Consider the following 27,070-nt stretch of genomic DNA (forward strand, 5'->3'; position numbering starts at 1 on the left):
ATAATTAAGGATAATAAAGCACTAAAATACGGTCACTTCAGTGAAAGGAAGGGATGGGTATAAGAGACGCCATGATGGAAGAACCAACACAACTCAGAGACTGTTCAGATGTGAGGGTCGAGAGTGGCTGAAGGATGAATTCTCCCCCAAGACAATCTAAATCTCCTCAACTCATAACACACTCAAACTACAAGATTTTTTGAAGTGACACCAAATTTGGAGGTATGTGCAAAGATTCCAGTGTGGATTTAGAAACTAACATCTAACTAAAACAATCAACCATTGACTTTTAAAGCAGCAACTATAGATGACTTAGGGGAAAATTAAGTATAACTGTAGGCATTCATCAGTTTATAAATGTCAGGCCTCTGAATGCTTGGATGTGGGTGAACAGAGGTAATTCTTAGGAGACAGCAAGTGGAGGTGTGCAAAGCTTAGGTCTTGACGCCTGGCAGACCTGGGTTGAAGGCCTTTCTCAGTTACTGACTAAGCTATGTGGCCTGTCAGAGAAACCTGGGGTTTCATTTGCTGTGAGTTAATGATTAAAACAGTAGACAGTTATGTGAGAATTCAATGGGATCATGTAAAGGGCCTGGCACACAGTGGGTGCTTCAGAAATGTTAATCCCCCCTCCCTAAACTTCTCTTATTTTCTTCTTCTGCATCCAGTGGAGTACCCCTACCTCCAACACAATTCTGGCCAAAACATACTTTATTTATAATGACAGCTCCATGAAAGGTTGTGTTTGTAATATGTATGCTATTTTCTTTTATTCTGTGCCAGCGTCCAGGCCCCCTCCATTTCCTCCCATTTTTCTGGTGCTAACCTCCAAATATGGTTTCACCAGCAAATTTCCCAAGTATCTGTTTATTCTGTCTTCAGGAAGATTATTAATGAAGATGTTAAGTCAGGCTGGCATAAATAACAATGCTTAAGACAATTCTCCAGACGCTTTTGTTCCACTCAACAGGGATATGGCGTCATTTATCATTAGGTCTTGTTACAGTTTTCTGGCCCCTTGAAAAACTCACGTGAGGGCACTCATGTCACATCCACTTGAATTAGTCTTGCAAGTGAATGCTCATGAGTGACTGAATTAAATGTCACAGCAGGGATAGAACATCTGTTACATCACACTAACCTATTACTCTCTGCTCTCATAAATCTTTACAATCAAAACAAATTAGTCTAGTATGTTATTTCTCATAAACATTGTCTTTTGCTGTGTGTAGCTCATGCCCAAAAGGAGATAATAGACTGGTTGATAAAAGTAACAAAATCTCATCACAGGTTCAAACCTGGTCAAGTGGTGCATAAGGAATAATGACTCCTTGGCAAAGAGAAATGAATGGCAATAGAGCAGCCTGTACAGAGAGTTGGAATAAGACTCCACCTCGTGAAACTCATTCTACAAAGTCCTGGGGAGAAATCATGACCTGGTTTTACAACCAAGAATAGTTGCAGTTTTCTTGAACTTGTTTTTTCCTAATAGACCCTAGATTGTGTCACTCCTGGGGGATTCTCTTTTCCCATTTGCTGAAGAAGTTGAGCATTACACGGATGGCACAGATATAGTGGCAAGAAAAGTGGGGTTGCATAATGATGGAGTAGTTTTCAGTGTCTGTCCTGGCTCCATCAGTCTCCATATTATTTTCCTTCCTTCTTTCCCCTCACTTTTTTTTTTTTTTTATTTTTTTGTGGTACGTGGGCCTCTCACTGTTGTTGCCTCTCCCGTTGCGGAGCACAGGCTCCGGACGCGCAGGCTCAGCGGCCATGGCTCACGGGCCCAGCCGCTCCGCGGCATGTGGGATCTTCCCGGACCGGGGCACGAACCCGTGTCCCCTGCATCGGCAGGCAGACTCTCAACCACTGCTCCACCAGGGAAGCCCCCCTCACTTTTTTTTAATTGTGGCAAAATACACATAATATAAAATTTACCATCTTAACCCTTTTTCAGTGTACAATTCAGTGTACTAAGTACATTCGCAATGTTGTGCAATCATCATCCCAATCAAGCTGTAGAATTCATCTTGCAAAGCGGAAACTCTGTACCCACAAAACAATGTTGTGTTGGCCAAAATATTCGTTCGGGTTTGTCCGGAAGATGGTGTGGAACAACCCGAACGAACCTTTTGGCCAACCCAATAACTCCCTACTCACTCAGCTCCCCTGGGAACTTCCATTGTTTCTGTCTCCATGAATCTGAATCTGACTATTTCAGGTACCTCATATAAGCAGAATCACACAATTGCCCCCTACTTCTTTCAACTTAAGTATAGTTGATATACAATATTGTATGTTACAGGTGTACACTATAGTGATTCACAGTTTTTAAAGGTTATACTCCAGTATAGCCAGTTACAAAATTTTGGCTATATTCCCTGTGCTGTACAATATATCTTGTAGCTTATTTTAGACATAACAGTTTGTACCTCTTAATCCCTTTCCCTTACATTTCCCCTCCCCGCTTCCCTCTCCCCATTGGTAACCACTAGTTTATTCTCTACATCTGTGAGTCTGTTTCTTTTTCGTTTTATTCACCAGTTTGTTGTATTTTTTTTTTAGATTCCACATATAAGTGATATCTCTGTCCTTGTCTTTCTCTGTCTGACTAATTTCACTTAGCATAGTGCCCTCCAAGTCCATCCATGTTGCTGAAAATGGCACAATTTCATTATTTTCTGTGGCTGAGTAGTATTCCATTGTGTGTGTGTGTGTGTGTGTATATATATATACACACCACATATATATGTATGTATATACACCACATCTTCTTTGTCCATTCATCTGTTGATGGAAACTTAGGTTGCTTCCATGCCTTGACAATTTAGCCTCACTTTTAATAAATGCTATCTTCCCATATTTTTTGTAAGTTTATAACACCTCTTGAAACAAAATGGAGAATGAATAAATAAATAAGAAAATAAAGGGAAAAGATTTCTTGGGGACTAGAAGAGTTCTATTCTCTGTAAATGAAGTCAGTGGTAAGGCCATAATGTTTGCTAATATAGAACAAAACACAATAGGTTGTAAGAAATATTCATTATTTAAATGGTTAGCTAATGTTCAGACAGGCAGCATACTTAAGGTCAAAGGAGAGATTGGATGTAGTAGAGGTTTCCACAAAGGAAGAAATATCAAGATAGTTGAACAAGGAAGCAACTGTAGATTCAAACCCAGACCTAATGGGCTAAGTGCCGATATACTGATCACGAAGATTACTGACAGTGGTTCTCAGACTTTAGTGTCCACGATAATAAATCACCACAAAGCCACCAAAACAAGACTGCATTGACTGGGGCACATATCACACCAGAGGTGGTGAGGCCTGCCTCTGTTCCGCTGAGTAGTGTGATTTGGGATTATATTATGCACATAGCCCTACGGTATCCATTACTACCTACTGTTACTGCCTCACTTTCTTTCTTCTACACTGTTACCTGAATGCGCTTTCAAAACCAGACAGAGACAGGACTGCGGCTGCTAGAAATAGACCCGCATTCAGCCCTCTGGTGGAAGGTCAGCGGGGCCTTGACCCACACACACACTATTATTATAGCCTTGAGAATAGGCCTGCGGTTGTTTTATTTTGTATTTCTGCTCTGCCTCTATGTCATCAGGTACCAACTGGCCAGAGGGAAAATACTGGCCTCCACGGAGCTGTGTTCAGTGAGAGAGATCGGTATCTGGCTTCTCCCCCATTTATAGTTTTAATTTTCTTTCTTTCTAGAATATGTCTGTGCTGGAGAATCACCACTGGCGATCTACGATCGGCATGCTTCGAGAATCAAGACTTCTGGCTCACTTGCCAAAGGAAATGACGTAAGTGACGTAGAGATGAAACATACCGATGTCCACACATTAGAGATAAGCCGCTTTCTCTTGGGCTTGAGACCGCCAGGGTTAATGGCAGGGAGCCAGCCCGCTGTGCTTCCGGCCCGTGCTGCCTTGGTTGCCTATCAGAGGAGATGCGGTGTCAGTTACAGCAACCCAGAAACCAGAATCCCTCTGTGAACTCTGAAAGGGCCTGGAGAGTGTAGGACCTAACGTCAGGAAAAGAGATAATAAACAGCTCTCAGCTTTCACACTCTTCGGCATCAACGCTGTGCTTTGCCAAATTCCTGTCTTTTATGTTAGCAAAATTGTCCTCCTGTGTAGATCCAAATAATAAATATTTATCAAGAAGGAACACAGGAGTTCCCAAGCTAGATTGAAGCCTAGTTCAATAAAGCGTGTTTTGTTATTGCCAGTCTTAGCAAAAGGAGAAGTCAGGAATTCTTTTCTAAAATGTCTTTTGTTAAGTAACTGAATTGGTCCCAGCAATTTTTTTCACCAGGAATTTACCTATGTCTCTTGCATTTTAAACAGAAAGGGAAATACTAGTTTCCTGGTCCACTGTTTGTTAGCCCGGGTATTTAGGTCGAGTCCTACTAAATCCAAGACCATGGCCTCATTTCCACCTGGCCTCAGTTTAGCTGCTGTACCATATTGGCCTTAATTTAGCTGCTGCACTGTCTTCCAAGGTCACCGCTAATTCCTATCTGTTTAATTCAAATGCACAGAACCCAGGGTAGCTAGGAGGGAAAAAGTAAATAGATCCCTGTACCATGTTTCTGAAGGGCACAAAACTTAAGGTCAAGGACCACGTGGTGTCTCTCGGTAAAGCAGGCAGGATGCTCTGGGCTCGCACGTTTACCCCTGGCATGCTGATTCTATCTCATGCTGTTCCCTAGCACCCAGAAGAAAGTGGAATTTGTGGAAGGAACTTCAATTCTGATAACATTTTACCCCCGAAACCAAATAAAACCAATCCTCACACATGGAATAAAAACTCGTGCCTCTTACTAAAACAATACATTGCAAAGATCGAAAGAATTAAGTGCAAAAAGAACTAAAAACTAGAGCAAAAAATCAAGTAAGAAGGAGGAGGAAGGAAGAGGTGAATGGTAAGGAAGCCAAAGAAAGAGAGAAGAAGGGAAGGAAGGAGAAGGAGACAGGAAGGAATAAAACAACAGGAAAAAGGGAGGAGGAACCTGGGACCAGATTTGTCCCTGTAACGCCCTCCTTAATCCTGCTCGTTGCTCAATTAATATTCATTTCCTAAGATACTTCTACTCATCCCTATGGATTCCAAATAAAAATACTATATTTTATATGTTTTTGTGGAACATAGTGTTATAAGTTGCTTTTGCTAGAAGAAAAACTGTTATGCAATAATATACGTGAAAGGACTTTATAATGAAATTTACAGTCATCCTACTCATAGTGAGTATCCTATCCTCATGTAAATGCCTTCAAATCATTTTTCTGATTCTGAAAGACAGGTTAACCATACATACTAAGGAAAAAATCAGAAAAGTATTAGTTTGCACAATATGAAGTTGCTGTTTTTGAGCCCAGAACAGTAGAATATTGGCAGTTTCATATGATTCAACCTAATAGGAAGAAGAAAAATGAGATTACTGGTAATCCGGCAGTCCAGGAATAGCAAATGTTAACCTGGCTGGTTTGTTTCCTTTTAGTCTTGTTTTCAGTACAACTATATTTTAAAGAAATAGGGAAGTTATCTCATACAGTGTACGTCCTGCTATTTTTCATTTACTGTAAAGGTCTTTTTCCATATCATTAAACCTGCTGCTAAAATAAAGTACTGCATTCCATTGCATCAAATTGTATTGACTATTGCCTATTGTTGGGAATTTAGATGATTTCCAAATTTATGTCATTACAAATAATGCTTAACAAGCATCCTTAAACATATATTTTTATCCCAAACTACGATATTCTATTTTCTCAGAAACTGTTTGTGGTTAGGAGTTATTGCAGAAAGAAAAGTGTGAATTTTTAAGGTTCTTGTTGTATACTATCAAATTGCTTTTCCAAAAAGCTGCATCTATCTGTATTCCCACTGGTAGATTATGAGAAAATCTACCAATGTACTGTCACCAAAATTGAGTTTTATCTCTATTACCTTTTTAAAATATTTGCAGATTTGACAGAGAGAGAGAGAAAGAAAGAAGGAGAGAGAGAGATTCATTGATAACAAATGAGACTAAAAATTTTTCATGTATTTACTGGCCACTGTTATTTCTTTAGAGAACAAAATTTTGCGTTTGATCTTTTCTTATTTTCTTATGAGTGTTGTTATTCATTTGTAAGAAGTTTTTGTATTTTAACTACAGTAACCATTTGTTATATGTTGTAAATATTATTTGAAGCTTTTAGTTTGCCTTTTAACCTGGTTCATGAAATATTTCACCTAACTAAAATAGTTATGTTTCCTGGTTATAAATTTAATAAATATTCGTATTTTTAAAGAATTCATACAATATTGAAAATTATTTTTTAAGTGAAAATCATTCATAATTCTCCTATATGTCTTTCCAAATTCTTCTCTATGACCATAGAGATCATGTCTTACATACTTTGTATCCTGTTTTTAAACATAACAATAAAACATGGTATTTTTCCATGTCAACAAATATAGCTATACATCATCATATGAAATAATTGCATAGTATGCTTGTAACATGGTTCATTTAACCAATCTCCTGTTTATGAATTCTTGTGATATTTTTCTCCCTAGAATGTTTCATTATTTTAAACAATAGGATAAACATTCTCATAACATATATCTTTACTAACTGTATCTTTACTAACATGTTCATAGTAAATTTGTAGATGAACTGTTGGTCAAATTATTTATATTTATTGCTTTTAACACTAATTCCTGAATTACCCTCAGGAACACTGCACCAGTTTATACTCTGGCTAACAGAGAATAAGAAGGAAGATTTCCCCATATCATCAACAGCATTAAGTATCACAATCATTCATTAATTCATCATATTATTTAGCAGTTGCTTTTAATCCATGCCAATAAAAGTGTGGGAAATAGTATCACATAGCTCTTTTAATATTTTTTGTTACACTAAGAATATTTAATATCTTTTCATATTTTGGGAACATTTTAAAGTTCTTTTGTGAATTGCCTGTTTTCTGAGATTATTTCTAATGTCCAGGAGTAGATTAAAGATGTGTATGTGGCTTAAAAACAAAAATGTTAATGATGAAACTATAAAGCTTTTAGAATATAATGTAGGGAATATTTTCATCAGAGGTAGGAAGGATTTCTTAAATAGGAGAAAAATATTAACCTAAATAAAAATATTTTTAGGTTAAGCTATATTAAAAATTAAGACTTCCTTTCATCAAAAGACATCATAAAGAAAACAGAAAGACCAGCCACAGAGTGAGAGAAGATATTTGCAACACATAAGTGACAAAAGACCATTATTGAAAATATATTAAAAACTCTTAGAAGCAATAAACAAAACAGAAACCACCCTATAGAATAGTAGGTAATGACTAGAATAGAAACTTCACCAAAAAAATAGAAATGGCCAATAAACACATGAAATATGTCCAACCTCATTAGTTATCAAGGAAATTCATATTAAGATTATAATGAGTTGCGTGACATTGGCAAATGGGCAAAAAAAAAGTAAAGTGTAAGACTATAAAGCAATGAGAACCTCATCTATTACTGTTTGGAGTGTAAATTTATACAACTGTTTTGGAAATAATCAGCAATATCTAAGAAATTGAAGATGAACATCTCTGATCCAATAATTTTATTCCTGGATATAGTCCCTAGAGAAACTTTGCACATGTGTAACTGGAGGTACATGAGGGTGTTTATTGTGTCATTTTTTCCATAGTAGTCAAAAGCTAGAAACTACTCAAGTTACCATCAAAAGTAGAACAGATAAATACATTGAAGTATAGTCCTACAATAGGATACAATATAATCAAGAAAATGGATGAACGACAGCTCACACATCAACTTAGGTGACTTTCAAAAATATGTTAGGCTATGGGCTTCCCTGGTGGCGCAGTGGTTGAAAGTCCGCCTGCCGATGCAGGGGACGTGGGTTCGTGCCCCGGTCCGGGAAGATCCCACATGCCGCGGAGCGGCTGGGCCCGTGAGCCATGGCCGCTGAGCCTGCGCGTCCGGAGCCTTTGCTCCGCAACGGGAGAAGCCACAACAGTGAGAGGCCCGCGTACCGCAAAAAAAAACAACAACAAAAAAAGTATGTTAGGCTAAAGAAGCAAGTCACAAACTGATAACTTATCACATAACGTGCAAAAGCAGTTAAAGTTAAACCGTATTATTTAAACATGCATACACAGGTGGTAAAATTGTTATAAGTAGCAAGGAAATTATTAAAACAAAGGTCAAGAGAGTGGTTACTTAAGGGGTTGAGGGGAGGTGGGGTTGGATGAGAGACACAATGAGGACCTTCTGGGGTACTGGCAGGCAACGATCTTGACCTGGATGGTGATTGTAAGATGTTTATTTGATATTTATTCATTAAATTGTATATGTGTACTCTATGCTCTCTACTTAAGTATACTTCATTTTTAAAGGTGAATTTTAAAAATAGGTACGGATAGTCCTCCCACTGATTACTTTCCATATGTGAGGATAAGCTCTGATTTGTTTTAGCTTTCCAAAATATCCCATTTTTCCATATACCATCTGTTGACCAATATATTGCTTGACCACTGCTTTTGAATGGTGCCTTAATCAACTGTGATTTTTTTTTAAGTTCCAGTATCTCTTTCCAACCTATCAGTTTTGTTCCCTTGATGGGTCTTTCCATTCCACAGAATCAGTCGCTATTATTGTCTTCATTACTGTTACTATTATCATGCCCATTTCTCTCCCCATGCAAATCTTAAAGTTTGAGTTGGTTTGAACTCTATAAAAAGCACAATTCAAATGCCTGTGATTCTGTGAGTCTTTCTGGGTCCTCCTTAAAGCATACATTTCTCGTTGGCTTTCGATCTTCCCACCCATAGGAACCATGGGAATGTATAAACTGCCACAACTCTGTTCACCCATGGTTTCAATCTCTCTGTCCAGTCCTTGACATACATCCCATCCAAGGACAGAAACGATGGTGGGTGAAAGAATCACCCTCGGGCTGCAAGGACTGGGATTCTGTGTAATAAACAGAATCAGAGGCAGAAATGAGAGTACAAGCCACCTGATGATGACAGAATCCATCACCCTCCTCAAAGGAATTTGCTTTGTGTGTGTGTTTTCTCTTTCATTCTTGTGGATGCAGACAGAATATTGAACAGCAGCTGGGCTCCTTGATCTTGGCAACAGACATCAACAGACAGAATGAATTTTTGACCAGATTGAAAGCTCACCTCCACAATAAAGACTTAAGCCTGGAGGATGTACACGACAGGCACTTTATGCTTCAGGTAAACAACAACAACAAAAAGAAGTCATTACCCTCACTGGGTATAACACTTAAGGACACGATCCATCATTTTAATGCATCTGAGAAGAAAGATCTCCCATGGTATAAGCTAGAGCAGTGACCTACTTTATTAAAAACTTTGAGACATGAAATTTTTAAGTGGTTTCCAAGCAAGTAAAATCTGGGTTTCACGTCAGTAAGTTGATAATATCTCATTTTTCCTTGTTTGGTAACTGCTTCACCACAACGTAGTTGTGTAGTTGCATGCAGTAAGAATCTACCACATTTTGTGCCTTGATATAGAGCTGATCACTATCACACCTGTGCAATGTAGAAAACTGTTTCTTTAATACAAAAGTATATTATGTTAACTACAGTACTAACGAAAATTGAAAAACAAGTATCCTTCCTCTACCTAAAGCCTATTTAATTAAACCCCGCTTTCCTTCCTTTTACTACCTTAACTCATATTTTCATCTGAGGCTCAGACGTGTTTACCTAGTCTTACCATTTTTAGGCACCAATAAATAAATGATTTTAAGTTTAATTGAATGCATTGAATCATATCAAGCCCAACCCTTTCTGCTTCCTTCCATGGCAAAAAGCCATTTGTGAAAGTTAAGAAAGAACAAGATGGGAAGTGGACCTTGGAAGCAGAAGTCTGACCTGCTGTATCCAAACCAGAGCCTTTTGCTTGATCTTCCATTTTCTCTCATTTTCCTTCTTTCCTTTTGGCACAAAAGACTGAATGGGTGAATCCTGGATGCATCTAGATAGGCCAGCTTTAACCACGGACGTGGACCTGCACGTGGGAGACTGAACCATACTGTTTCTTCCCTTCCATGCCTTCAGGCTGCCTTCGGAAGCTGTCCAACTGCTCCATCCTTTTAAGGAAATACCCTCCTCCCAGCTGTAAAACTGTATCTCCCTCCATCTTTCTTCCCAAACTAGTCTTCTCGTCCCTGAGTGCCACAGACGCCTGATTTTAGAGACTCAAGCCTAGTTGTGACTAGCTGAAAGATTTGGCCTGGACACTTGCATTTCAAAAGGAAAGCTTGCTAACACACATGAATCCCTCAAGGGCGGAACCTGGAGAGGACTTCTGCCCCTGACCTACTCCAACATGTACTGGTGTCCCCATTCACCAGGAAATAAAGAACCAACCAGGTTTGCAACTTAATATGATCCAGGCTCTCCCAGACCCCAGCACTGCTAGCAGTTCTATGATCCCAAAGAACTCGGTCCAAACCAACAGACCTTGCTGATGGACGGGCATGCCACCAGAAGCCCATCTGCGCAGTGGGCTCTTTGCAGCTGGTAGTTAAGGGGGAGAACTTATTTCTCTGGAAATCCAAGGAAACCCTCCTAGGGTCAGCATCTCTGACAAAAGCTGGTATCCCAGATGCAGAACAGCGTGGGCAAAGCCAAGAAGGCCCAGATTTATCTCTGCAAACCAAACACTCCTAGGCTTGATATGACTCAGCTCCCTGGCTGGCAGTCTGAGCTTGTTCACACAGACACGGACATATAAATGCAAACACAAATAATTTAATGTATGGACTCGGTCAGTGTGGCCACTGTGAGAGTGAGTGAGGTCCCAGTGATCTCACTTGAGCCTGGCTGCGGCCTCCCTGCCCACAAGGAGTGGAGCAGCAGGAACAGGCCACGGCTTTCCTTGGCCTGCCTGTCCCAAGTCTCCTCCAGGTAGCTCCGTGTCCTTGGACGATGGCTCTTCTCTCCTTCTCACTGCTATAAAGTGGGAGTTCTGAATGAAGGTTTTGTGCTGTGATGAATAAGTGCTGTTTTCCTGAAGGGGCACGTCAGGGAAGCCTCTATAAATACAGGACTGGTACCATGAGGCCGACTGGCAGGTCTGATGGCCCCTTGGGCTTGGGGTGCATTTGCTGCTCAAAGATCATCCTCTGACCCTCTCTCCCTGCCCTGTCATTTCTCAGATTGCCTTGAAGTGTGCTGACATTTGCAATCCTTGTAGAATCTGGGAGATGAGCAAGCAATGGAGTGAAAGGGTCTGTGAAGAATTCTACAGGCAAGGTTAGTAGTGACCCGACAGCTGACTTTTCATTGCCCCTTCTCCTTTCAGGCATTTATCCTAAGAAAACAGGGAATGGATCATCTATCATGACATTTGTTCTTTCATCAACTCATATTATCCCAGCCTTTCTCTTTTAACCCTCTTGCGAACCATCCAGCCCTTTTCTGGAAATAATTTGAAAATATTAATAAATAACACTGATTTACCATGGAAACAGGTAGTAATGAGGTACAGTAAAAATGAGCAAAAGGGGGATATATATATATATAATTTGTTAATGGTTTTTCTCTGTGGATATAAGAATGTGCAGGACTGTTTGATTTTTACTCTGACCTTCATTTTTATGAGCTGAGCACAGCCTAAAGGCTAAATGCCATTTGGGATCAATGTCTTCCACTCTGACAGAAGGACTTAGACTTTTTTTGTATTCCTTTCCCTCACTTTCTTAAATAAAGTGAATAATGAAATAGAGCACAGCTGGCCAGTGTTCGTCCTCTCAAATATATACAGTGAAAAGACAAGTGGCCCCAAGTTAGGGTATAAATTTTAAGAGATTAACCTCATTCAGAAGTAAAGCAGTGAATTAACAGCAGGATCTTGATGTTGGGTGGGATCTTGGCCTTTAAACACAGCTTGTTTCTTCAGGCCCGGTTTCAGTGCTCGGGATGTTTTTTCAGGCACAACAGTGCCCTGATGTTAGTGACAGGATCAGGTCTGAGAGGCTGAGAACAAATAAAGCCTGAAGTGTCCCACATACCAGTTCTGTGGGGAGGTCAAGTAGCAACAGTGAGCCTTTTGGAGAAGCCTCCGTAGAAAGATGTGTCAGTGACACTGAGATGGTCCCAAAGACAGAAGACAAAGCAGACGGATAGGGTTCACGTGGGACCAGCAGGCTGTGCTCCGCATCTCTTTCCTTTGAGTAAAAGCACTCATGGAGCTCCCTCTCTGTGTACTTTCACTTCAAATGAGTGTGAGTGGTTAGAAAACAAAAGGCCAGTTCTACTTGCCCATGATATAAAATCTCCACTGAGAGAAAAACAAAAGGAAATATGATGAACTTAGAGCAAGGAGGTTTCAGGTTAGATAAGATAAATACTTTCTTTACTATAAGATACAGAAAATATGGAAATAGCATAGTGAGAAAAGGGCTGGGATCTTCATCCTTGATCAAGCAATGATTCTACTCTGTCCCTCTTGGTTTTGACTCAGTCATGCGTTCTTGTTGGCACTGATTGGAGTTTAACCCTTTCATTTGCTTATCTTGAGCCCTATTTGGATTATGAGCAGTTTGGGGCCTGGACCATGTCCCCTGGGCAGATGGTAAGGCCCACAGAGCTGGTGAGTGGAAGTTGTTAACTAAGTGGCATCAGTGGGATCTACCAATAAAGGTAATCTGTAAGACGTCTTGGCAAAAACTTGTCCTCATAATAATCTGCATGTGCAGCATCATAAGATAGAACAACCTAGAATATTTGTAACTCTGATCACTAAAGGTGAGCTTTCAAACACTTTGCTGTGGCATGTTTCCTAGCAGAGAAAGGAGAATTCAGAGGGTATGTCGGGTCCTTTTTATTAAATAGTCTTATGGTCTAGCAGAAGTTCAGCTTATTTAAGGGAAGACCAGACTCTCGGGTTATCCAAACTTCTTGTCCTCCATACTGAATTATTTTTTTAGAAATTCTGTAAAGCACCATTTGTATCACTTTGACTAATCTTCTTCTGGCTTTCAGTTTAGGATTTGGGCTTCCGCAGACTGCTAACAGTCCCAGCCAAAGTATCTTTAATGATTTGTGATGTTGAGCAAAGGAAAAACCCTAAAATCAAGGTCAGGGACAGAAGGGGAAAGGAAGATGAGATCCCATGAATTAGGAAGACAGTGTTAAATTCTCACAACAGACATAGGATTGAAACATCATTCACCCTCGTCCCCTCAGTGCCTTAAAAAAGTAGAATTTCTGTCCTATTGTAACTGCAGATTGGTATTTCTCAATGAACCAAGATTCCCAGAAGTTTTCATCGAACATCTGCTTCCAGCCTTGTCTAATCCTCAGCAAAGCTGTGATTTTCCTATGTGCAAAGACCCACTGGGGGTGTCATGAAGGAGGCAAAGAATTATAGTTAATGTTTCATAAGCTCAAAATACTAACCAGTAGAGTTCCTGGAGGAGAGAAACTCCAATCTTCCTCTTTGTATTCTCTACATTGATTAACAAAGTGTCTGAAATGTGCAGTGCTTTGTAAATATATGTTGAAATAAGTGAATGACTAAATGATCCAATTGGAAGACCAATTATGGTCGAGGTCACAGGAGAAGACCTAGTGCTGAGGATGGCAGAATCTGAGCTGGGTATTCAAGGATGTGTAGTGACTGCACTTTCCAATAGGATAAACATGAGGCACATGTAGCTAGTTAAATTTACATTAATTAGGTTAAATAAAATGGAAAATTTAGTTCCTCAGTTTTCTTGATCTGATTTCAAGGGGCTACTATAGTGGGCAGTGCAGAGAACATTTCCATCATTGCAGACAGTCCCAGTGGTCTAGACAGAGAGGAGCAGAAATGGACAGAAGCACTGCAGACCATCCCCCTGCCTCGTAGACCAGCTTGATCCCATAGAAGGTGAGAATATGAGGATCTGTTGAGGCCCCTGTACACCATGCTAAAAGCAGAGAACATGGCAATGGGAGTCATCTTAGAAAGTACAATTAGGGCAACATGTATAACTGAAGCAGAAGAAATACGAAAGAAACTAGCTAACAAGCAAAAAACCGGAATGAGTTATAAAGAAACCAGATAAAGAAAATGTGGTGTACGTGTACAATGGAATACTACTCAGCCATAAAAAAGAATGAAATTTTGCCATTTGCAACAACATGGATAGACCTGGAGGGTGTTATTCTTACTGAAATAAGTCAGACAGAGAGAGACAAATACTGTATGTTTTCACTTATCTCTAGAATCTAAAAAATAAAACAAATGAATGAATATAACAAAACAGAAACAGACTCACAGATACAGAGAACAAACTAGAGGCTACTAGCAGGGAGAGGGAAGGGGGAGGGGCAAGATAGGGATAGGGGATTAAGAGGTACAAACTTCTAGGTATAAAATAAATAAGGTACAAGGATGTGGGACTTCCCTGGTGGTCCAGTGGTTAAGACTCCGTGCTTCCACTGCAGGGGGCGCAGGTTTGATCCCTGGTCAGGGAACCAAGATCCCACATGCCGTGCAGCCAAAAAAAACAATAAAATAAAGATAAATATTAAATTTTTTTAAAAAGGTACAAGGATGTAATGTACAGCACAGGGAATATAGCCAATATTTTATAATAACTTTAAATGGAGTATAATCTATAAAAATATTGAATCACTGTGTTGTATACCTAAAATGAATATAATATTGTAAATCAACTATTTTTCAATTTAAAGAAAGAAAGAAAGAAACCAGGCTAGAGTCAGGCAGAGTGAAAGTAGGGAAAATAGATGTTTCAACAGAGGAGTAAGCAGGATTTGCTTCCTCAATACAGAGGGTAGAGGGAAGGGAAAAATCAAAGACAACTCCTCCAAAGTGTCAGACTTAACTGAAAAATCACTATTAACAGAACTATGGAGGTGAGGAGTAAAACCAACTTTAGGAGAATTCATTTTAATATTAAATGGTGTCATGCTCTGCCCTCAGAAGGCTATTATCATCTGACTTCCCTGAACTCCTCAGTTAAGCCAAAGTGATTTCCTCACATCAGTTTTGAGAATCACGAGGGCCCGAGAGACCATGGGAGCCATGGCTAAAGTCTTAGGGAAAATGACAGACATGTGGCATCTCAAAAGATCCTAGCTTAATGGTTAAGTGCAGACCCTCTGAAGCCAGACTTTCTGGGTTGGAATCCAGGCTCCCCTCTTCACTGGCAGAAGGACCTTAGGTCAACATATTTCCCTACGCTTCATCTCAATTTCCGCATCTGTAAAATGGGGGTTATAGTGAGGCTGTTATGAGGATTAAATTAATTAAATAGGTAAACTGCTTAGAACGTGCCTGACACACAGTAAGCATGATATAAATGTTATGTGTTTCTCTCCTCTAGTTTAGAGGAGTGCACTCACAACTGAACTCAGCTAAGTGTTTCTGAGACCCAGCTTCTGTACTGATTAACCAGATTGTTTTTCCCAATGAAGTAATTATGCACAATTTTTCACCTTCAGGAAGAATTGATAAAATACTTTGATAAAGCTTTGCATGATGTATTTCTTTTTTGCTCTAGCTGATGGAGACATTAAAAAGAAAGGTCATCCTGAGCTTTATACTTTCTTTAACCTTCATTTACACTAAGTAAAACTCTAAGGAGTAAGAATGAAAGATACCAGACCCTTATTTTGGATTAATTTTGTAGCTACAGAGATGCTCTTCAAATGAGATCTTTCTACTTCCTCTTCCCGATTTCCTGCCTACTAATTATTCCCGGTTGTTCAGTTGAAACCAGATGAGGGTCAGGCAGAGTGAAAGGAGGGAAAAAGCATAAAACCTGTTTTCTTAATCTGCAACTTAAAACCAGAACTTCCATCTCATATTAGGAAACTGGCCATTCGTTTTCTTGTTTTTATAGATTTTTGTTCAAAAGCTTATTCTAATCCCAGAGCATACCTATTACAATGAGCCTATTGTAAATGATCGTCGATACTCTGATATTTTAAATTTTCGCAGAAGCTACCGGAGCAGGGCAGAGCCAGTTGTTGCTAAAGGGTTCCTAGTGATAAGGCAGGGAACAGTAATTCCCAGATAACTTCATCCAACTAGATCATTAAAACTATCAACACTCATTCTTATAGGTTCTCGATTACCAATGTGTTTCTTCTTTTTTCTTCTTAGGTGACCTTGAACAGAAATTTGAACTGGAAATCAGTCCTCTTTGCAATCAACAGAAAGATTCAATCCCTAGTATACAAATTGGTGAGTTGAATTCAATTTTAATTTTAAATCAACAGTTTCAGCACCTCTGCTAAGAGTCACTAAGAAGATCTACACACAGCTTTCTCAAGATCCAAACGAGAGGTTTAATCAATGGCCCTTTGAATGGCTGAGTCCAAATGAACACTCTAGTCATGACTAATTACCAACTGAGATGAAAAATAGGGTAAAGGCTTTGTTACAGACCCTTAATAACTAAACTGTATTAACTTTGTAGTTCAGAATTGAATCAAAACCAAATGAGTAGAGGAAAGTAACAAGAATCAACTATTGGCTGCTGAAGATTGGATTAGCTCGCACTCTCTTTAGGACATGAAGGGTGGGAAATCTGCAGTTCAGGATCCTTCCAATTTGGTCATTACCCTTCATCCTCAATGCTCAATACTAGGGGCTTGGTCTCCAGGCCCAGGCCCCACCAGCCATGTGACATGGGATCCCATGCTTCTCTAGTCTTCACTTCAAAATGGATTTTCAGTCTCATTCTCTTAGGACCACACTCTCAAGTGTCAATTGCACTAAAGTGTTAAACGGTGATGTTAATGCCTCTAAAGTAATTGTTTGTTTCTATCACTCCTTGAAACACTCTACCAATTCCATCTATGTTTAAAGCAAGTCTTTCTGTTCCTTGCAGTTCCCTCCAATTAAAACCAAACTCAGCTGATGGACACTTAGGTTGCTTCCATGTCCTGGCTATTGTAAACAGAGCTGCAATGAACATTGTGGTACATGATTCTTTTTGAATTATGGTTTTCTCAGGGTATATGCCCAGTAGGGGGATTGCTGGGTCATATGGTAGTAGTTCTATTTTTAGTTTTTGAAGGAACCTCCATACTGTTCTCCATAGTGGCTGTATCAATTTACATTCCCACCAACAATGCAAGAGGGTTCCCTTTTCTGCACACCCTCTCTAACACTTATTGTTTGTAGATTTTTGACAATGGCCATTCTGACCGGTGTGAGGTGATACCTCATTGTAGTTCTGATTTGCATTTCTCTAATGATTAGTGATGTTGAGCATCCTTTCATGTGTTTGTTGGCAATCTGTATATCTTCTTTGGAGAAATGTCTGTTTAGGTCTTATGCCCATTTTTGGATTGGGTTGTTTGTTTTTTTGACACTGAGCTGCATGAGCTGCTTGTATATTTTGGAGATTAATCCTTTATCAGTTGCTTCATTTACAAACATTTTCTCCCATTCTGAGGGTTGTCTTTTCGTCTTGTTTGTAGTTTCCTTTGCTGTGCAAAAGTTTTTAAGTTTCATTAGGTCCCATTTGTTTCTTTTTGTTTCTATTTCCATTTCTCTAGGAGGTGGGTCAGAAAGATCTTGCTGTGATTTATGTCATAGAGTGTTCTGCCTATGTTTTCCTCTAAGAGTTTTATAGTGTCTGGCCTTCCATTTAGGTCTTTAATCCATTTTGAGTTTATTTTTGTGTATGGTGTTAGGGAGTGTTCTAATTTCATTCTTTTACATGTAGCTATCCAGTTTTCCCAGCACCACTTATTGAAGAGGCTGTTTTTTCTCCGTTGTATATTCTTGCCTCCTTTATCAAAGATAAGGTGGCCATATGTGTGTGGGTTTATCGCTGGGCTTTCTATCCTGTTCCATTGATCTATATTTCTGTTTTTGTGCCAGTACCATACTGTCTTGATTACTGTATCTTTGTAGTGTAGTCTGAAGTCCAGGAGCCTGATTCCTCCAGCTCTGTTTTTCTTTCTCAAGATTGCTTTGGCTATTCGGGGTCTTTTGTGTTTCCATACAAATTGTAAAATTTTTTGTTATAGTTCTGTGAAAAATACCATTGATAGTTTGACAGGGATTCCATTGAATCTATAGATTGCTTTGGGTAATGTAAAAAAATAAATGAAATAGATAACTAGTAAGAACCTGCTGTATAAAAAATAAATAAATAAATAAAATTTTAAAAATAAAAACATGTTGCCACATAAGTGAAATATAGCAGTTAAAGGCTGCATGTTAATTTCAAGATTTGTTAGAGCAGAGATAATAAACTTACAAAAAAAAAAACAACTCAGAACTTTAACTCTTTACTTATAAACTATGGCCCTGACATGTACCATTTCATGTTCTTCACCAGTTCCCACAGACCTCAGACAGCTTAACACATTCACAGTGTTGCAAACCTCTGCAAGCTCAAGGCTTAATGCCTGGAGATTGGGAGTGAAAGGGTCACCTGAAAACATCAGTTGAAAACTGAGAAAACCAGAGCCAGTTAGAAAGATATGCTTCCAATTACTGAGGGTCAAGTTGAACCCACAGTCCCACAAAAGAGTCACAAAGTCAACCTAAGGAAATAAGAACAAAATTTATCTAGTTTAAAAAATTTGAAGGGAATATACAAATGTTAAAATAGATGTGTTGGAACTCTGAGATTACTGGTGATCTTTTTTTTTCCAAAATGCCCTTAATATCGTTACGTTCTTTTTACAATTAAACCGATTCATCCACCTGAAAAAGGGAGAGGGGTGTTGTTATAAAAAATAAAACCCTGCAAGAATCCAGAGCAGATGAAGCTACAGAATTGCAGGGGAGGGGGAAGGGCATCAACATCAACAGAAATGCCTCTTTGGATCCGATGCCCTATCAAGTAGGAAATTCTGCAGATGCAATTCAAAACGAATAGACCCCAACCAAAATCCTCATCCTGGGACCCAGCTTGCTAAATTCTGGCTAGAAAGAAATTTGCCAGGCACCTGTTAAAGACATTTTGAGCCCCCAGAGAAAAGCATTCACATTATTAAGCACACAACCTAGATTTACAAGACAGACTTGATTTCGGAGATTCTATTCTCTTGTTGTCATGAGAACACACTTATTTTGTCAGATCATATGTCCTGATTTTCAGCTCAGGAAAATGTGGTTACCATAGATACCTGTTTGTTTTTAAAATGGGATGGGGATTGAGTGAAAAGGAAAATCCCATGGATGCTACACCAGCACACCAATAAAGAGAAAGAGGTGATTATAAAACAACCCTTAGTAGATAAATCTTTCTGTCTCTGTTCCACATCTCCCAGCTCTGTAGGTTCAAGGCTGGGAGGTGTGGTGTGCAGAGGTAGATCAGACTAAACTGGAAAAACCCAAATAGATCAACAGAATCTAATGGGAACTGTGGGCTCCAGGCTCCCAGACAAGGATTTTTCCAGTGGGTGCTAAATAATGCAGCTAGTTCCTCCGTTCTGATTACCCTGGGATTGAAAATGTCCCCTCTCTTTTTCCTTTCCCAATCCACAGTGAGGATTTCCTGAGAGCCATCTCAGGCTTAGACCTGATTTTCTGTTTAAGTAATTCATATTTACCCAAGTGAGACAGGGATTTAATATCCACCCCACACACACACCCATATTCCTCCCCTCTCCCCATCAAACTCTACATTTTAAAAAGAAGGCATTAAATCAGGGCTTCCCTGGTGGCGCAGTGGTTGGAAGTCCGCCTGCCGATGCAGGGGGCGCGGGTTCGTGCCCCGGTCCGGGAAGATCGCACATGCCGCGGAGCGGCTGGGCCCGTGAGCCATGGCCGCTGTGCCTGCGCGTCCGGAGCCTGTGCTCCGCAATGGGAGAGGCCACAGCAGTGAGAGGCCCGCGTACCGCAAAAAAAAAAAAGAAGGCATTAAATCAAATGAATCTCTAATTGGTGCAGCCTATAGAAAGATGAGGAGAAAGAGGCTTTCCTTCAATCCCTGTGTACTCTGAAGCCATCATTTCTCCCCTGCCCCACTCCCACCACTCCAGGAAGACAACATCCCGGCAAAGTCAGGCTCTACATCGCTTGAATAGAAGAGGGAGGTTTGCACAAATACACAAGGAACCTATGGGGCAGGCTCCCAAGTGCAGAAGCCTTTTTCATGTGAAAAACTGCCTCATGGTGTTTCTTCAGACTTTAAAATCACTCTTCTATCTCCTATAAGAGGTCTTTATATCTGACGAGTAGAAATACAGAGGTGTAATTCCAGAGTAATTTCAGGAAGAAAATGAGTTGATTTTTAAGTACTGGATTTTTAAATGTGGGATTTGTAACTTTTTTTATACTTAAGGTAAACCTGATAAATATTCACAACTTAAACTTCAGAATAGTATAATATTGCGCACTATCTTTTTAGATACCTAATATCTAATCTCTCTTAAGATGAAAGATATCAAAATTAGATATGGAGATTGTGAAGGAGGTGAAGAAAATTCAAGAATAGCAAGCAAGGACATTCCAAAATGAAATCCTTTCTTGCGGACTCCCTGTATAACCTTATCAAGATGTAGACAGTAAGTCACTGGCTTAACCTTCCTCCTCAGGTTCAGGTAATCTAAAATAATCTTATACTATTCAAATCATATTTCACATCTGGTGAGATGATGCAGGCATGTACAATAAAATTTTGCTTTGCTGCATTCTTTTTTCATCTCTATAGCATCCTCAAAGGCCAAGTATCTGCTGTTCGTCCAATAAAAGGATAATCAAATCAAGCCTTATAATTCACATGCCTGTAAACATACAGGGTTAGTTGTTGGAAGATTTCGTTAGCTGAAAAACACCTGCCTTTTCTCCCCATACCTACATTTCAGGGAAATACAATAAAAACTAAATATATCCAAATTTGTGATGAGTCCAGTTATTCCAGCCTAGACTGGAAGTTATCTTTGCTTTAATAAATCATGTTTAATATGGAAGGCACATTAACAGTGAAACATGGTTAGAAAGCAACAAGGCTAAAATAATTAAGAGAACAGACATGCAAACAAAGAAGTCTCGTATCAATCCATCTTATCTAGTCATTCAAGCAGAACATTTATGCAGGTAAAAATCTGTATTGAAGATGAATGAACTTTTATTACCTACACCTAGTTGTTTAACATAATTGAAAGTAAGACAAAACTGTGAAACGATAATCCTGAAAAAATACCCTACGGAGTAGATGTATCAATTCTTCAGATGGTCTAAATCAACGAGGTGCCCCTTCCTGGTATCATTTGCTCTTTCCTCCCATCCCCCAACCACCGTCCTTAGTTCTAGCACAAACTTTTTTTTACTTTTTTCTTTATATGTCTTCTCCCTTCTTCAAATAATAATAGCCAATACTTATTGAGTGTTTATTATGTGCCAGGAGCTTTCTAAGCATCTTCACATGTGTTAAGTCATTTGATTGTCGTAACAACCCTATGGGTTTGGTACCCTTCTTAACGCCTTTTTACAACTGCAGAAACTGAGGCACTGGGAGGTTAGATGCCAAGCCCAAGGTGACATATCTTATGCTTCGACACTGAGGGCAGGGACTGCATCTTGGTGGCCTTCTTACGCACGGGCCCAGCACATCGTGGGCCCAGTCATGTTTGTTAGGCAGGAAGAAGTAGGTCTTACTGCCCTGCTGGTGATGAGCTTGGCCTTGCCTGTTCCAGGTTTCATGACCTACATCGTGGAGCCCCTCTTCCGTGAATGGGCCCGTTTCACGGGACACAGCGCCCTGTCTGAGAGCATGCTAAGCCACCTGGCGCACAACAAAGCCCAGTGGAAGAGGCTGTTGCCCAACCAGCGCAGAAGCAGCAGCGGTGGCGGTGGCAGCGGCGGCCCAGACCACACCGGCCCAGGGACCGAGGCTGAGGGGCAGACCGTGACCGAAGGCGACGCCCCGTAGTGCCAGCCAGGCCTGCCCCCTGCTCTGCACACTGAGAGTGCCAGCCTCCTCACGCAGAGGCCTCTGGGAGGGCAGATGCTCTGAGGGGCTCTTGCCGGTAAACCCAGCCCCTCTCTGGGTGTCGTCCTGGGGCTCTTTGGAACGCCACCCTCCTCCCGCTCACCTGCCTCCCTTTTTCCAAGTGTACAGAAGCCATCCGTCACCTCAGCATTAGCTGCCGAGATAAGCAGCTCCATTCCGCCACGAGGGAGCTGATTCCAGGGGCCGGCTTGGCCCTCGAGGTGAAGACTGGGGAGTAAGAAAGAGGTGCTCCTGCCGTGGGCCCCTCGGGTCCTGGGTCACACTGAGACAGGCGGCACTTCCTAAGTCCAGAGCATTTTTAGCGTTGGCCCTCGGACTGCTGATCTGCATGACAAAAACACCAGCATATTTGGAACTCCAAGGATATTGGTTTCAGGTGCAAGAGCACAAATGAGAGCGTGAGAGAAAGTACCTTCTATTTTAATAATAATTATTATTATAAAAATAATAATAAATCTTTTTAACTTTTCTATTTTATGCACTAGACAATGGATCTAAGACTATGGGCAAACATTACTCAATGTACCCAAACTCGAACAGGGGGTTCACTGTTTTCTTACGGACTTTATGCCATTTTGGGTCAGAGATTTGGCATCTTCTCAATTAAGAAACCACGTTTCCTATCCGATCCAAGGGGAAGGTGCTGTACAGTTCATTCCTCTGCACCATTTGCCAATCTGTCTTTTATCGATAACTCAGATTCAGTGACATGTTTATATTCACACCTGTACATTCTCTGTAAATATCAAGCGCTACTGATTCCCATGCCAAAATACATGAGTATTATGGGATTGCTACCTGTATAAACGATGGCACTGTGAACAGAATACTGTTAGTTTTAATACAAGAGAATGCATTTGTAAATATGGTATAGAGTTTATTAATATACTATTGTTTGCAGATAAAGGCCTTAACTTTAAACATCTTTCATCTTCTGTAAGCTGCCCAACTTAAATCCTCACAGATGTCCTTCTGAACTGCCTTCCCATGTCCATCTTTATGCTTTCCAGCTAAGGTCACAAAGCAAAACTGAATAAAGTCTTTGAGGAAATATTTTGGAAACTTCACATGCATTCCGCTTGAGACCATAGTGTTTAATCTGTGGCACCAAGCATTGTTTCCTCAGATGAACAAGACCCTTCAGCAAGCCTGAAGTCACTATCAACACAGCGATGTTGCACTCTGTTTTAACAAGCCAGCTGATAAGCTTGTGTTTATACGACTCTTGTCATGGACATGGCAGTGTGTCAGCCTCGCGGGACACATAGCAGGTCTCACAAACCTTCCGTGACCCCGTCATCTATCCATCAGGGACTTCCCTGCTCCCCTAGCACGCTGTCGTCTGTTCTGGCTACAGTACCAAAGCATCTCTGGTTTATGGTTGGCGTGCATTTCTTTGGTTTATGGTTGGCGTGCATTTCTTTGGTGTCAATAGTAACTGGATTTTCCTTTTTCCTTCATTTCATGTGAACAACTACGCAACTGTTTAGCAGACGTTAACATAACTTAAGGAAAGAAAATATTTCAGTTGTCTGATAGAATTTACCTTCCTGGGTAGGTTTTTGTTGCCATTTTTTCTGCATATACTTGGCCGGAAAATCAATTTATTACAGCATTCTTCTCTAGTCAGCTAAACTCTGTGCATTGAACATTTTCTTTATAAGCTCTAGCATAACTAATGTTAGATGAAAATTGGCAATGCCCCCTTTCTTTTTACCTTAAACAATGTGGTAGTGGGAGAATGATACTATGATTGTTTCTGCCACTATCAACGTGTTTCGCAAGCTGATAGAATGTCAGCTAACTCTCATTTCCTAAGTGCAACTCTTTTTTTTTTTCTTTCCTCCTAACGTACAAATGAAATGTTAGAAACTTGACTGGATTGTATTAAGTTCCTGCAGAAAGACTGAGGCTTGCAGAATAAAGGTTTAGAGGAAATTTGGAAAGTTAGTCGTACTTTCATTAAAGCAGAAGAGATTGTCAGATGGTACTAAAGAAAGTGTGAAAACTTCATGAAATGGGTGGATGATAAGTTGAAATTATTGATATGGGTAAGAAAGGAAGTTGTGAAAACGTAACACTAACTTCGGGTTTTTTCCTGTAATAACTATGAACTGACACATGATTTTTTATTGCTTTAATACTCTGAAGCTCTCAGCTTGGTGAAGCCCCGAAAGAGAATGTATTGAATGTATTTCTGCTTCCAAACCTCTCTTATTTTGGTTTGGGTTGGGCTTTTGAGTAGTCTATTTTTAATGTACATGAGATCAAATCAAGGAAAGCAATTACTGGGGAAGATACAGTAGAGATAAGAAAGAAGATGCTATTTTAGCTAATGGAGCCTCTACTTTGAGTTTAGGAAATGGACTTTGTTTAAACTATATTTATATAATAATTTAAATAAATAAGACTGGACGTGGTTTTAGTAGTTCCAAATTTATAGGACAAAAGTGTATTAGGTCTTGAAGAAGAGCTCACAGAGAAAACTACCAAATATCTAACAGTTGAGCCTATGAAGCAGCTACTAGTACAATACAAATTTGAAGCAAAATGAGATGTGATGCATAAACTAGATACATTTGTCTCCTTCTTTCAACCATCTGGAGATTTCTTGAGTTTCTCATTTTTTGACAAAAAAAAAAAAAAGAAAAAGAATATGAAAACTCTTTTTTCCTGCCTACTGGTGGCTCTCTAGCAATATTTCAATAGAAGGTGTCCAGTGTCCAATTACTAGTTAAGACACAGCTGTTGGATTATCCGTGGGCTTTATCTTCACATTCTTTTCCTCTTAGTCCCTGGACCATCACAAGCTGACTTTCCGAGTTTAATTCCTTCAATGCTTGAGAAGAAAGGAATCAAAAAGCTATTTTTAGTAAGTGAAAGCTAAAGTTAAAATCAAATTAAGAGAGAGAGAATAGATATCACTGCCAGGCCTGATAGGCAAAGCCTTTTTCTTTTTACAGCACCTGTGAACAGTCAGAACCTTGTTCCTGGAACGCTGACCTCCCCATAACTCCCTGCTAGGCTGAGTGAAAATCCTGCTCTGTTTCTACCTGCCTAAGGCTTCCCGCAATGGGATGTGGAGCGTGTCCTGCAAAGCTGTCACCAGGTAGTGCTTCCTACAAGCCACAGACTTGTTTTGTAAACTTTTCTCATGTTGAATCAGATCTGCTCACTGATTTGAACATTGGTTATGAGCTTGTATCTCACTGTATTTCTTATGCTTTGTTCTTTTACGCAAACCCTTACAATTGTGTTGTTTTGTGTACACACGTGAGGTTTGGAAAAAAAAAAAAACACACCTTGTGAATTTTTGCTCAAAATGTGGCCGAAATATCCATTGGCATGTCTAGATAAACAATTAAAAATAAAGATAATTTCTTAAAAATACTGCAATATGAAAATATTCTGATTCTCACCAGGTAACATGTTACCAGCCAACCAATCAGATTCAAGGTCAAGGTCAAGAGCACAGATGCAGCCATGATCCACGGGACTCATTCCACCAGGGGCTGCAGAAACAGCCATGTCCATGAAGCCATCATTTGCCAGTTAGTACCAAGATAGGGAAAAAGGGCCACCATTCAGCTCTGCATTTCCCCTGAGTTCTGATATTTTTCTGATCCACATTTGTCAAATTCATATATGAATGAGAATGAGGTACAATGTTTTAGGTTGTGGAAACATAGTGGACTTACTTGTGAAAACTATGGTCTTGCATTTCAGGATTGAAAGCCAGCAAGAACAATAGAACAGTTCAGGCAGGACAACTGAGTGTCTAAATCTATCTGGAAATAGAGGAGGAAAAAAAAAAAACCCACCACCCATGGTTCCCAGGAACAGTCTTATATCTTTACATAGTCTCCTCACGTACATTTTGTTAAGATTTGTATTCAGAATCTCACTGATACCCTAATGCTTCTCCATGTCTGAATGCAAAGTCACTTTTTTCATTTGTCCATACTCCGTATCATCCAATCAAAATCAAAAGTGGGACCCCAGGGCTTCCCTGGTGGCGCAGTGGTTGAGTCCGCCTGCCGATGCGGGAGACACGGGTTCGTGCCCCGGTCCGGGAGGATCCCACATGCCCGCGGAGCGGCTGGGCCCGTGAGCCATGGCCACTGAACCTGCGCGTCCGGAGCCCGTGCTCCGCAACGGGAGAAGCCACAGCAGTGAGAGGCCCGCGTACCGCAAAAAAAAAAAAAAAAAAGTGGGACCCCCAGTGGTTTCCCAAGTAAAGGTCAGACATGACTTTCAAATGTACCCAGGAACCTAGCAGACACATCGTCAAATAGGCCAAGCCTATGTAAGCAATAGAATTTAAATCAATTTTTTTTAAAGAAAAATCTTTTATTGCAGTAAATATAGTATATGCTGTTTCATACCAAAGAGGCAAAATAGAGCTATTTATTTGTATTTATATTTAAAGTATATTTTTAAAGAATAGTTCAATTGGCAAATTTTTATTATCCAAATATTAATATTAAAAATGACAGAAAATGTCTTAAGTGTGAAAATCTACGTGGTGCCAATCAGCAAAATATTTTGTAGTGTCCTTTAATCTGTTTTGTGTGTATGTATGTGTGTGTGTGTGTGAATTTCCATAATACAGAAAAACACTGGCATTCGTTCTTCTCTTTGGTAATGTATGTTCATTTGTGTAAAACTATAAATTTCAACAAACAATATTTGTTGCTCTCAGTCTCTCACAAAATATCTTTTTATTTACATGTAGAAATGTAAGCAAGTAAGTGTATTTGTACAAGCTGTTTTGCTATGTCACACAGTCAAAAATTTGGAAAACAGAATTCACTAAAAAGAAATTTCCGTTTGACAATTGTTAACTCCTGTAGAACTTATGAGACCATGGTCTTTCAAGTCAAGGGTCTATATTCCTTTCAGCTTACTGCAACATTCCTTGATTTAAACTTCGTCATGATTGCAATATTGGTCACTGCCATAAAGTAGGAAATTCAAGGGAAAAAAGAATCTATTTGTTGTGTAAAAGGTGTTGACCTAGGATTGTAACACACACATGAACTATACAGGGATAAG

The 27,070-nt window shown here is 39.8% G+C and overlaps 1 protein-coding gene across 6 annotated transcripts in view; it reads left to right on the forward strand.

The window, feature by feature from the left end:
* PDE7B (phosphodiesterase 7B) overlaps positions 1 to 25,629 on the forward strand; it is a gene marked incomplete at its 5' end in the record, with an annotated part of 337,157 nt that extends 311,528 nt beyond the window's left edge. For 2 of the 6 annotated variants that reach the window (XM_082668856.1, XM_082668855.1), the window contains 5 exons: positions 3,731 to 3,822; positions 9,135 to 9,279; positions 11,234 to 11,330; positions 16,195 to 16,275; positions 21,699 to 25,368. In XM_082668856.1, the coding sequence (XP_082524982.1) occupies positions 3,731 to 3,822; positions 9,135 to 9,279; positions 11,234 to 11,330; positions 16,195 to 16,275; positions 21,699 to 21,934 (651 nt within the window). In that variant the 3' untranslated portion in view covers positions 21,935 to 25,368. Of the gene's footprint in view, positions 1 to 3,730; positions 3,823 to 9,134; positions 9,280 to 11,233; positions 11,331 to 16,194; positions 16,276 to 21,698; positions 25,369 to 25,437 lie in introns of those variants that run through there. The other 4 variants (XR_014297604.1, XR_014297605.1, XM_082668858.1 and 1 more) reach the window with 4 other exon arrangements.
* Between the last annotated feature and the right edge of the window lie 1,441 nt (positions 25,630 to 27,070).

The sequence above is a fragment of the Grampus griseus genome (genome assembly GCF_964374135.1).
Source record: "Grampus griseus genome assembly, chromosome: 13".
In the NCBI taxonomy this organism is placed as follows: Eukaryota; Metazoa; Chordata; class Mammalia; order Artiodactyla; family Delphinidae; genus Grampus; species Grampus griseus.